At 38.9% G+C, this 13,766-nt stretch overlaps 1 protein-coding gene across 5 annotated transcripts in view; it reads right to left on the bottom strand.

The window, feature by feature from the left end:
- Positions 1-13,766, bottom strand: part of LNX1 (ligand of numb-protein X 1) — a 277,040-nt gene that overhangs the window by 79,250 nt on the left and 184,024 nt on the right. For 3 of the 5 annotated variants that reach the window (XM_077279760.1, XM_077279761.1, XM_077279764.1), the window contains one exon: positions 13,467-13,601. The exons of the other annotated variants lie outside the window; for them this stretch is intronic. In XM_077279760.1, the coding sequence (XP_077135875.1) occupies positions 13,467-13,601 (135 nt within the window). The remainder of the gene's footprint in view (positions 1-13,466; positions 13,602-13,766) is intronic. 5 annotated transcript variants of the gene reach the window in all.

The raw sequence follows: 13,766 nt of genomic DNA, 5'->3' as shown, positions 1-13,766 counted from the left end.
GTCAATGCAAAAGTTTGGACACCCCTTTTGCAAGTACCACAGCTTCTAAACACTTTTTGTATCCAGCCAAGATTCTTTCAATTGTTGTTTGGGGTATTTTCAGCTGTTCTTCCTTGGAATATTCTTCCGGTTCTGTGAAATTCCTGGGTCGTCTTGCATGCACTGCTATTTTGAGGTCTAGCCACAGATTTTTAATAATGTTGAGATCAGGAGACTGTGAGGGACATTGTAAAACCTCCAGCTTGCACCTTTTGAGGTAGTCTATTGTGTATTGACGTGTGTTTACGATCATTATCCATTTGTAGAAGCCATCCTCTTTTCAGCTTCAGCTTTTTTTTTACAGATGGTGTTATGTTTAGATCAAGATTTTGTTGAAATTTTACTGAATCCATTCTTCCCTCTACCCATGAAATCTTCCCTGTGCTATTGGCTGCAACACAACCTCAATGCTTAATGGTTAGATGTTCTTTTCCTGAAATTCTGTGCCCTTTCTTCTCCATACATACCTTTGACCATTATAGCCAAAGAGTTCTATTTTAAACTCATCAGTCCACAGGACTTGTTTCCAAAATGCATCAGGCTTGTTTAGATGTGCTTTTGTAATAATTCTCATACTAAATTTTATGGTGAAGGCACAGGAGAAGTTTTCTTCTTCTGCCCAGGTGTATCTGAGTAGTAGAACAATGTACCACAGCTTGAGAGTCTGCTAAATCTTTCCGAAGTTCAAGTGGTGGTTCTGATTTGCCTCTCTAGCAGTTCTACAAGCAGCTCTCACTGAAATTTTGTTTATCTTGATCTTCACTCTTCTTGTTAATTGCCATTTCGTAATTACATCTCGAACTGAGGAAAGGGCAACTTGAAAACGCTTTGCTATCTTCTTATAGCTTTCTCCTGCTTTGTGGGCCTCCACCAGTTTTATTTTCAGAGCGCTTGGCATCTGCCCATAAGAACCCATGGCTATAATTTTTTTGGCATAAGGTTAGAGGAGGCTGGATTTTTGTAAAAATGGGAAATTTGCATCACCTGACTTTTCCTAACAATGACAGTGAACAAGCCATAACCTTAACAGGCTAATTAAGGTCTGAAACCTTGGTCACAGCTATCTGAGCACACACATCTAAGAGTTCCCAAACTTTTGTATCTCCTCATTATATATATATATATACTTTTACATGCCACAGAAGAGGTTTTAGAAAAACATATGCTTCCATCCAAACAATGTCTATTTCAGTGAAAGCCTTGTGTAATTCAGCAAGACTGTCCAAAACCACATACTGCATCCATCACAATACCATGGCTTCACAGCAGAAGCCGCCTGCAGTCCAGACTTTTCACCAATAAAAACATTTGGTGCATTATAAAATGGAAATTCCGATAAACAAGCCCCAAGACTGTTAGTAGCGAGAATCCTACATCAGACAAACTCAGGGCAATTGTCTCCTCAATTTTCAGACATTTATAGTAGAGTAGATGCTACACAACGGTAGACATGGTCGTGTACCAACTTTGTTGAGACGTCTTGCTGCCGTCAATTTCTAAATTAGTTAATTTTCTTAAAATTAAATTGAAAAATCTCCAACGTTTACTTTCTGATTGGTGTCTTATGTTCTGTTGAGAATAAAATACGTCTATAAGAGATTTCCGAATCATTGCATTCTTGTTTTCTCTTTATGTTACACAGTGCCTAACGTTTTTGGAATTGGGGTTGTACAATCATACGCACTTATACATGTAAGATACACAGCTTCTTTACTCCAATGGCCTTTAGCACATCTTTAAACACGTTAGACTTAGAAGATACAAACCACCACAAGTGACACATCATCTGCAATATAAACTTTTGCAGGCATTATTATCAGTTTACATTTTGGCTATGTCTACACTGCAGCTTAGCTTCCAAAATGACCCATTCAAGACATGACACGCAACGGGATACAGCCCGTTCCTACATTTCCATGTTTGCTGCAAGATTAATGTTTATATCAGAGAATCCCAAATTGGAAGAAGTAACATGTGTCTCACACACAGGCCACAGCTGCATGTGCACAGAAAGCAGATCGAACCGCTCCCCACAGCTGCCGAGCTGACACAACACGTGACAGTCATTGAACATAGTACAACGCCGGACTTTATCTCCCTCGCTTATTCCATTCAGCAAATCACAAGGATTTGGTATAGGATCCAAAACTGAAAAGTCTTCACTGATAGATGCAGCTGACCTACTTCTGTCATATCCCATGTAATGAGCTTTTAGCAATGCATTACGGTCATTACCGGAGCTCATTTCTGTTTTTTTTCCTCTATAGTCTCTCATTAAACATTAAGATCTTCTCCAGTGTTTTATTCTCTGTTTAAATTACATTTCTGTGACCATCCAAGATGTAGAATTCTATGACCCAAGTCTTGAAGGAACATTCTCAGATCTGTACCAAATGACCTGGACCTCGATGATGCTACTTTTCTTGGGAAGCCTTCTTGGCACAAGCTGCACAATTTAAGCAGCCTAGCTAGCCTGTTCAGTTCTTTTGGGATATCCTAATAATTGTAATATAGAGCGGCCGAACATGTGGATCCACTTCATTAAATAAGAGAGTGTGATCCAGCTCACCCACATTGAAGTAGCCAGAGAATCCTCAACTCGGGTGTAACACCACTTCTGTTCGGGGGCAGCAATAGGAAAAGGTAGGGATATCCTGACGTTGTTGGATAAAAAAATAAAAAAATTTTTTATTAGTGAAATGAAATAAAAACAGAACATTCCAAGTACTATAGGAATAAATAAAAGTAAGCGTTTTTCCTACATGTTGAATCTCAGTCCTTACTCATTGAACATTCATAGGACTGAGATTCGGAACAAAACATAAAGGAAAAGATCTCACATTTAAATCTGAAAAAGGGCACCAGAACCAAAGCTGATCTGGTACTTAGGAAACAAGCAGAGGACTGATGAAGAGCTCCAAAAGCAGGGACAGTTGAGTTGCAAGGTGAGAATGATGTTTTTTTTTTACCTATTTTTTAACCCTTTCCTGCCCATATGAATCCATCAAAATAGCACCTGATTGGCTGCCATTTTGCTGCAATTCTGCACATCGAATTCACAAAAAATTTGATTAGTTAGAACCTGTAAATTTAGGGAAATTCTAAACTAATTTGATTTATCTAGAATCTATTTTCTCGTTTCTTACTGTTTTGCTGTTGGAGGAGACTGAATTGTTCATTTTTTCCATGAGCAGCCATTTATGGACAGGAGGGATGTGCAGTCTGACGAAGGTTGTAACAACAAGCGCAGGACGAGAACCTGTAATACTTATACAGTCATGGCTGAAAGTATTGAAATTATTCCATAAAATGAAGTATTTCGCCCAGAAAATTGTATATTAGTAAGTGGCATTTGTTACTATAGAGATAATGTGAACTATGCTTTTAAACTAGCATCCAACCAGGCACGCACCATTTCATTAGGGTAATAGAGTCACACCTGGGGGTCTCACAGCCCATTACCTAAAAACTGCACCGCTGAAAACCTCTGCTGACCCCCTAGGCTGTAGAGTCATGTGGCTGCATCATCCAATAGCGGTAAGTTATGGGGAGTTTTGTGTCATGTGTCAAGGCAACCACTGAGAAAAAATGCCACATGGCATGGCATTACAATTTTTTTTTTTTATATAGCAAAAATAACAAAATAAAAAATCTGTTTTGTTGATGGTAGAGTCCAAAAAATTCTTCCGAGCCTATACTATACCTTGTAATATTCATACTATCGCTCTATGAAATTGATCTAATTTACTATAAAATGGACAAATCATCCAACTTCACACAGACTTTAGTGATTTTACAACATGCATATATAAAAAATGATGGACTGCAGGTATGAAAGAAGGACCTGGAAGCATTCTCCCCATGACACTCTGCTGCCTAAAGGTTCAGTACAAGCCGATTCTAGTAGTAGGTGAGTCTTTAGTGTTTCTTCTGTTTCTACCATAACATATGTGAAGAAGTTTATATGTTCTAAGTTTAGAAACTCTCCGACAGTGACCATGGGACTGGGCCACAACAAACTCAAACATGAAATCCAGATCTTTTTATATGGATGGTAAAACAAGACTGTTCCTCCAAACAGCTAAATATAATCTCTACCAGAGATTTATATGTGGAGTTAATATGTGGACAATCGGTGATGTGTGTTTTTTCATACTGTATTATCCATACCTTAACTTATTGCAACTTTGGGCTTGTTTATGCATAGTATTTTGAAGTGTTTTTTACATGCATTTTTCGTGCTGAAAAAATGCAATATTTTATAGCAGCAACAGTGACCATTTTTCCCATGCATTTTTTGATTTGTGGTGTCTAAAAACTGAAGTGTATTAATTTTCAGCATATTTACTTCTGTTTTTACCTATTGATAATAAAAGTGCGGTGATAGAAGTAGTGAGTAACACCAGCGCTAGTCACTCACTGCTTCTACATGTTGCTTCACAATTCGAAGCAGCAGCCCTAGAGATAGAAGCAGAGAGCCAGCACTGCACTCACATCTCCCACAGATACTATCACCATGACCATGGATCCAGGGCATCTTCAGAGGGTGTCAATCCAAGAAACTGTAATAAGTAACTGCAGCGCTGCCCCCTGATGATGTCTTGTTCCACCAGGGGCAACAAATTCTGCAGGGAAGTGAATGCAGCCCCAGCCTCCTGTGACATCTTGATTGAGACACCTCTAAAACAAAAAGTCACAGAAAATGTAATAAAATAACACATTTACTGATTAACAATAAAGCTATTTGCAAAAGTGGTTATGATATAAAGAGAGAGAGATATTTAGAAAGGTTATTTTAGGTACCGGACCACCCCTTTACATTTATACACCTTAGGTCCTCATTCAGACTCTTGTGTTTCACTTCCGAGTGTTCTGTAATTCTCACAGTTAGAACATTTACCCATTATAGACTATGGGGCTGTTCATTTATCTGTGTTTCATTAGTCAAAGATTAAAAAGTCATAATACAAGTCTGCGCAGGCCGTGTGCTGTCTGGGATTAATATTATAAAATATAGAACTTTTGTCATTAATTTATTTATCCATATGTGAAAAACACTGATGACACACTGATCAGTTATGAAACACTGATCAAAATCAGATGCAAAACACTCCAACCATTTTTTTGGCATATGTGAAGAATCCAGGACATCTTAATGAAGCCTAAAGCATCTTTTAGGCATCCTTTTTCCAGGCTGGATCCATTTCTCATTCATTTTTCATTCATGTGCCCATTTTTACCATCAGATTGCCATCCATTTTTCACATATGCAAACAAATAATCCTTCTCCTAACCATTAATAACACCCTTTCTGTACCCGGACGGAATAGTACGTCTGAGGACAGAACCCCCACTTTGATACGGGCTCTGGCGGTGAGCCCGCATCAAAGCCGGGACAACGCAGCTGTTTTGTACAGCTGACATGTGCCCGCAATAGCGGCAGGTGGAATCGCGACAGCGGCATTTAACTAGCGCTTCCTGCTATCGGGCCGGAAATGCGTGCATAGCTGACCCCTTTACGTGATCGGCATGACAACCAGAGGTCTATTGAAGATCTCTATGGTTGTTGATGCCGGATTGCTGTGAGCACCACCCTGTGGTCGGTGCTCATAGCAATGCAGCAATTCTACCACATAGGAGCGATCTGAGCATCGCTCCTATGTAGCAGAGCCGATCAGGCTATGCCAGCTTCTAGTTTACCATGGAGTCTATTGAAGCATGGCAAAAGTAAAAAAAAAGTTTTAAAAGATATAAAAAAAGTAAAAAAATCTAAAAGTTTATATCACCCCCCTTTTATCCCTTTCAAAATAAAACAATAAAAAAAAATCAAACCTACACATATTTGGTATCACCGCTTTCAGAATCACCCGATCTATCAACAAAAAAAGGATTAACCTAATTGCTAAATTACGTAGCGAGAAAAAAAATCAAAACTACAGAATTACGTTTTTTTTGGTCGCCGCGACATTGCATTAAAATTCAATAATGGGCGATCAAAAGAACGTATCTGCACCGAAATGGTATCATTAAAAACATCAGCTCTGCATGCAAAAAATAAGACCTCACCCGACCCTAGATCACGAAAAATGGAGACGCTATAGGTATCGGAAAATTGCCCAATTTTTTTTTTATTATTTTACTCAACGTTTGGAATTTTATTTACCACTTAGATAAAAAATAACCTGACATGTTTTTTGTCTATGAACTCGTAATGACCTGGAAAATCATAATGGCAGGTCAGTTTTAGCATTTAGTGAACTTAGCAAAAAAGCCAAACAAAAAACAAGTATGGGACTGCACATTTTTTTGCAATTTCACTGCACTTGGAATTTTTTTTTCCATTTTTTGTACACAACATGGTAAAACCAATGATGTCGTTCAAAAGTACAACTCGTCCTTCAAAAATAAGACCTCACATGGCCATATGGAGGGAGAAATAAAAAAGTTATGGCTCTGGGAAGGAGGGGAGCGAGAACGAAAACACAAAAATGAAAAAAGCTGGGGTCATGAAGGGGTAAAACATTAGAAACAGACAGCAGTTCGATGCTGTCCATTTGTTTCATGAAACCGTTGATTTGATGGGTGAGTTTGATAGATGACTCCGATTTAAAAAATGGACATATCTCTTTTTTTTTTGGGGGGGGGGAGGCACTCAGTCTGCGAAAAAAAACATGGATGTGTGAACAGCCCCATAAACAATAATGGGCACGTGTTCAATCAGTGAGAAGTAGAAAATGTATGTGAGGCACGATTGTCTGATTGAGGTCTAAAACAGAACTGTTTCATCAAGTTATTCTTTTATATCCCCAATATCATAGATACGGTTGGGCGTGTTGTGCTTTTTAACCTTTTATTTGGTTTTTATGGTCTTCTTGCAGTGAATAGTTTAGCCCTCTTCCCTTTTAAACCCATCCTGTTTATATCTCCATTACCACAATGATTACATGGTTGCTTTATTAAGGTCAGTTTAATACAATTGTAACATTCGCTTCTATCAACAATTTGCCCAGATGTATCTTTGTTTAAAGAGTGGCGGCTCAAACACGTCATTAGGGAAAGACATTTCTTCCTCCTGTCCCGGACGGACTGGTGACCCAGCTGTGCACTCCAGATCCCAGCATGCAAATCACCGCCGCGCACTAACATTTATTTCTACAGCAACCAATGGTCTTCAATGTAAAGATGAATGATGGTTCGAGGAGTCGGCGTGCTATGAACCAGATGCTGGGATGTGGTCACAGGGTTGCTGATCTACGCTTTAATCCAGACACAGCAAAGAAGTTAAGCCTCTGACAGCTGTTATCATAACATGTTACATTTTGCAATAAGAGATACGTCTGTGTATATAGCTTGAGTCATATATAAAAGACCTAAGAAGGAGGCAAAGGCATAGTTCACAAGGTCCCGTAAGGAACATCTATGTTTATTGCACCCCATAATGCCGGGCACTCCATTGTCCCTTACTAATGCTATCTGTGCAATTACTGACGGGAGACATCTGGATTGTTGTTTCAGACTTTAAGAAAGCTTCTCATGATGTGGAATTAGGAGATTACAGTACACTATACTAGTAATCCTTAGCTTTGAATGTAGGCTATTCATTGAGATAAAGGGTCACTTTATATACAGCGGTGCTTGAAAGTTTGTGAACCTTTCAGAATATCCCATATTTCTGAATAAACATGAAGTTGGTAAAAGAGAACTGAATCAAGAAACAAATCAGAATTATTGAACTAGGAAAATGATCCAATATCACGTGTGTGTAAGGGGTAACAGTATGTCAACTTATAGGTTAAAGGGAATCTGTCACCCCAAAAATCGTGTATGAGCTAAGGCCACTGGCATCAAGGGCTTATCTACAGCACACTGTAATGCACACTGTAATGCTGTAGATAAGCCCCCGATGTAAGCTGAAAGGTAAGAAAAACAGGTTAGATTATATTCACCCAGGGGCGGTCCCGATGTGGTCCGGCCCGATGGGCATTGCGATCCGGGTCCGGGGCCTCCTATCTTCATAGGATGACGTCCTATTCTTGTCTTCCTGCCGCGGTTCCAGCGCAGGCGTACTTTGTCTGCCCTGTTGAGGGCAGAGCAAAGTACTGCAGTGCTCAGGCACCGGGAAAGGTCAGAGAGGCCGGGCGCCTGCGCACTGCAGTACACTGGACCCAGATCGCGATGCCCATCGGACCGGACTGCAGCGGAACGCCCCTGGGTGAGTATAATATAACCTGTTTTTCTTACCTTTCAGGTGAATGCTGTAGATAAGCCCCTGATGTCGGTGGCCTTAGCTCATATACGATTTTTGGGGTGACAGATTCCCTTTAAGTATCTGGTGTGATGCATCAATAACTGTATCTAAATGTTCCGGTAATTGTTGATCTGTCATGAACATCGGCTTAGAGAAATTTTACCCTATTCCTCCCTAGAAAACAGTTTCCCCCATGAGCTGTTCACTTCAGGTCCTTACTCTATAGGATTAGAGTGAGGATTTTACCTTGTTCATTCCAACCTCTAACTTTATTCTTCTTTGTTGTTGTCTTGCTCGCTCTCTTGAGATGTAGCTCATGGACATGCCCTAACATTTTCCATTACAATTTGCAGGTATACTGTAGTTCAGAATTCAATATTCCATGATTGATGGCAAGTCATCACGACCAACATGCAGCAAAACAGGTCCAAACATTTATATTACTACCACTGTGTTTCACAGATGGTATGAGGTCTTTATGCTGTAATGCAGGGCTCTTCTTTCTTCAAACATAATGTTTTTCATTTAAAAAGAAAAAAAGCCCTCTTTAAGTCTCATCTATCCACAAAACGTTGTTTCAATAGCCTTCTGGCTTGTCAAGGTGATGTTAAACAAACTTCAGATGAGCAACAGTGTTCTTCTTGGAAAGTAATGGCTTTCTGCTTTCAAGTTTGCCATTCACACCATTGTTGTTCAGTGTCCTCTTAATGATGAACTTATAAATATTAACATTATCTATTGTGAGAGAGACCTTTAGTTGCTTAGAAGTTACCTTAGGTTCCTTTGTGATGTTGCAGACTATTATACTACTATAAGGTTTGCTCTTAGAGTGGTCGGTGTTGCTCTCCCACTTCTGGGAAGGGTAATAATGGGCTTGAATTTCTTCCATTTGTACACAATCTGTCTGATGGTGTATTATTAGAGTACAAACTCTGTAGAGATAGTTTGTAACCTTTTCCAGCCTGATGAACAGTAGCAAGTCTTCTTTAGAGGTCTTCAAAAATCACCTTAGTGCCATGGTACACTTCCACAAAAGTGTTGTGAAGTTTAGACTTTGATAGATCCCCGTTCTTTAAATAAAACAGGTCACCAACTCAAATCTGATTGTCATCCTATTGATTGAAAACATCAGAGTCTAATTCCATCTTCAAATTAACTGATAATCCCAAACGTTCATAAACTTTGGCCACTCACAGAGATGTGATATTTTCATTTTCCACATTTAAAAAATGACAAATTGTAATATTTCTTGACTAATTTATTTTGCTTGGTTCCTTATCTACTTTTAAGATTTGTGTGACAATCTGATATAGTTTTAGGTCAAATTTATGAAAAATTATGGAATGTTACACAGAATTCACAAACTTTAAAGCACCACGGTAGAAAAAGAAGTTTACTTTGTGTAGTAAGCATTTTACGACTTAGTAGTTTTTGATTATTCAAAGATAACTTGGTGTAAACGTAGAAAATAAGTAATGGTATGTATAATATATATAGAAATTATCATTGTCAAAATTGGATTGTGCATTGCTGATATCAGAGATATGAAGTGTAAATGGTCATTGATACCATGGGGTATTAATATTAGCAAAGTTTTTTATTTTTATAAAGCTGCTCTAATTATATACAGCACTAAAAAACTTTAAAAAAATTATACTTGGAGATATACTTTTAAAATAAAAAGAAATCTAGTAGACCTAATTAAAGAAACATTGCAAGTACTGTACAAAGCAAGACATATACACACGGGATTGATACACTGCACATTTCCGTGCATAATTTCCCAATGGAAAAAAATGAAAAAAAAAATGTGTAAAAAAAAATCTGCAATGTAATTTAACTTGTGGTGCTGGTTTAAAGATCTTCCTGTATTCACCCAATGAAAGAGGCAGAAAATCCGCAGCATTTTTACAAGAGTGTGGCCAAATATATATCGCTATTATTATTACTATTTACTCATGGTTGATTTGTTGCATTTGTTGCCATTGCATTATTCACTGTAGATTTTCCACTATAGAAAACCTGCAGAGTATCAGACCTTTGTGGATATACGTTACTTTATATGGACAATGGGGAATTGCGCTGTGTTTGACATTGGGCATTTTATATAAATATGATCACTTTTAACTTTAGGCATAGAGCACGTAAACCCTGTTTGGTGCATAGGGGGCCCCTTTGACTAATAAAGCACCTCTCCAGAGTTTATTTTTATTTCACTGCTGGAGTGGTGCAACTGATCTACATTCCCTGACCCTAGTATTATACTTACCAGCTGCTGTCTTGAGCTGATAAGGTTTTGAACCGCCATCTTGTGCAGACAACTTCTAACTGACCTGAAGTGAGAGGTAATGGTCTAAAGCTCTCACTGTAAGTCAATGAGAGCTTCGTTCTGGCCTTGGTCTGGCTCTCAAAGGCTTACATTAAGTAGTGACTTGAGGTTCGCCGCCCAGCAAACACTGGAGACATCTAGGAGGTCACAACTTGGAGAAGACCAACCAGAGTGGAGCCGAGAGCAGAAGAAGACAGCGGTTGGGAAATATAATACTGAGGCAGGGAACTTAGATTAGTTACACCACTCTAGCGTGGCAATGAAAATAAATACCTGACGTGGTGCTTTAAAAGAATGTCTGAAATCCTTATAGCTACTATATGGTTCTCATGCCTGTATAGCTTGTTAGAGACAGTCAATGCTTCCGGGGAGAATAGCTCCATAATAAGGCATCTAATAGAGCATATTTCTATGTAGACATCTGAATTCCTGCATGAAATTGGAGCCTTTTAGATACACTATACCGCTTCTGTATAAGGCCGCCATACAAGCCGATGTGGTTAATGATCTCTTACCAGCAACATTGGTTTAAGCTATTGAATTTCTCAGTTCATTTCTCTGGCCATCAACCGTATAAAACATAGAGCATGATACAACAATATATCAGAAATGTTGCTTTACCATCAAGACTCCAAATTAAAAATTCAGCAAAAATGACACACAGCTACCTAGACACACTTTGTCTTTCAACAAGGCAGAATAATGAGTCCAAAATGGGCAAATATGATCTGCCATAGTCTATCAGTGCTCCATGATGTTGAAACCATTAGGAAAGAAACAGACATACTGTAGGCAGCGGCACAGAACAACCCACTATGGTTGGTGTTTCCACATTTCTTGAACACAACGAAACAAGGACACTTCTCCTATCCACTAATGAGAGATAGGTAAAGCTAAAAACCAAGTAAAAAAACCCCTCACATCTACCCAATTCATCCAGTTTCCACCTTACATCTGCTGACCACCTAGTAGATCCCATGGAATTGTAACGAGAATATATATAGATATAGTACTGGGCTATTTCAACCATAAGGACGTTTTCCTCAAACTCCACACTAAAACACATAGCAAACAACTATCGGCACCATGAAGTATGTGTAGTCTACTGAATCTTGACGCATGAGAACTATTCGTCTTGGGTTGCGTTAAAATAATAGAACCATAATGGCGTCACTTTAACTTATGCGTTTATGTCGATAGGCTAATGTACAATGCAAGTTATTATCACACTTTGGGACTTTGCCAAGCATAATAGTTCAGAGGGTACAAGCATCCGACACACCAGAAATAGAAGCAGTGCATGACTCCATACTCACCAAGAATAAGAAGAGTCTAGAAAGAAATGTTAGTTATGAAATATATCGACATAAGACTTGTGTTAGTCACAGACATCGTTACCATGCAGCATAAGACAATACATACATTGCATTTTTAACATGGCACTGTCATATGATGCCACCTTTGGAGAAGTGGAGAGTTACATTATGGTGAGATAGATAAATCTTTCCTGGCCAAATATTTCATGCCAGCTAGGTTTGGTGGGAGAGAAATATTGATCTGGAGATTTTTCTGCCCAAGATTGGGGCCATTTGAGAAAATCTTAAAGAAGCACTCCTCCTCCTCCTCCTCCTCCTCCTCCTCCCATCAAAGTTGTTATCCTCTTAGTATATTGCAGTCACCATATTATATGACACTGTGCACTTACAGTTGTTCGTTTTTCCCTTCTACTCAGTTAATTCTTCTGTTTTCCATTAGGTCTATGCCATCACTTGATGACAAACTGACTAGCTGAATCCTTCAAAGCTTTATGTAGAAGTCTCTTTTCACTCTAATACAGCTACAATTATACATCACTGAAAACTCCCTGGCAGACCAGCTCACTTCCTCTTTAACTTCTGATCCAGCTGCTCCACTCCTCCCCACCAGAGACTTTGCAGTGATGTAGAATTGTAGTTCTGATGATGACTCATGCAGTGAAAAGAGACTTCCAGTTTCTACATAGAGCTTAGAAGGATTCAGCTAAGAAGAATTAACCCGGTAGAAAGGCAAAATGAAGCAATTGTGCTATGTAATATGATGACTGCAATATATTAAGAAGATAAAAACTTTGATGGGAGGAATGATTCTTTTATTCTACAAAGTATGATAGGAATACAGTATCCTGCAGGGCTGTAGAGGTGTACCTCCCGTGTGCTTGCCCTATAGGCCTAACCGCAAAATGCAGCCTATGGTGCTTGACATTGCAGACTTGGTTGTAAATCAGCCTGATCGGTCACACAGGGCATAGAAATGTATTATGGGAGTGCAACCAATACTGTAGCATGGATATATGGAAACCTTTCATTATGAAAGTTCATTATACCATTCCCTAATACATCCACTGCTCCAGGCTTACATACCGTAATTTATGAAACCGATAATAAATATATGTTAATAAAAAGAATTTTTTTTTTCGCTTTCACATATAATAAAGGATTCTTGGAAGCAATGAAACGCTTTCTGCCATCTCCTGCTTGAAGTCAGTGACATCATTGAGGTGCTCCTCTAAAACAAGGTAAGTTTTGTATTCCCAAGGTTACTTTTCCATAAAAAAATCCTAGGTAATATTCTCATATGTATTAAAGGAGTAGCAGAAGATTAGAAAAAGGGTGAGTTGCAATACCAGATACAGCCTGTGCACAAGAGTGGCGCTAATTCTGGAAATTCAATAGACTTTTTTTCTAATCTTATAAAACCCCTTTATTTCAATATGGCTTTGGGGACACATCACCATGCTGAGTACACATACTTTCCATTGCGAAACAGAAATAACATTTGATGGATATATTCTCATAAGTAGGAATAAAATACCTTGTTAAAATGGTTTCTCTCACTGGGGCATGATGGAGGGCTGCTGTTGTTATGCCATCCAGCCTCCTGTAAGATATCAGGGGTCTGATGTCTGGTCTGTCGTGAAACAACAAAGTAAACCCCTTCCTCGCTGGCCTGTGTGATGAAAGACAGATGTCAATGCCGTTATGCTGCCCTGACAGCACCGTCCTCGGAGAAGTTATCATCTGGCTTTGTAGTAGGTAAAGGTCGTCTATTCTTCATTCTTCCGCACACAGACGTTCTACTACAAGGGGTTAACATATTAATGATCATATGCTC

Source organism: Ranitomeya variabilis, chromosome 1 (assembly GCF_051348905.1).
Source record: "Ranitomeya variabilis isolate aRanVar5 chromosome 1, aRanVar5.hap1, whole genome shotgun sequence".
Classification (NCBI taxonomy): Eukaryota; Metazoa; Chordata; class Amphibia; order Anura; family Dendrobatidae; genus Ranitomeya; species Ranitomeya variabilis.
Note: the sequence above shows the minus strand (reverse complement) of the source record. Positions and strands in the feature narration are given on the sequence as shown.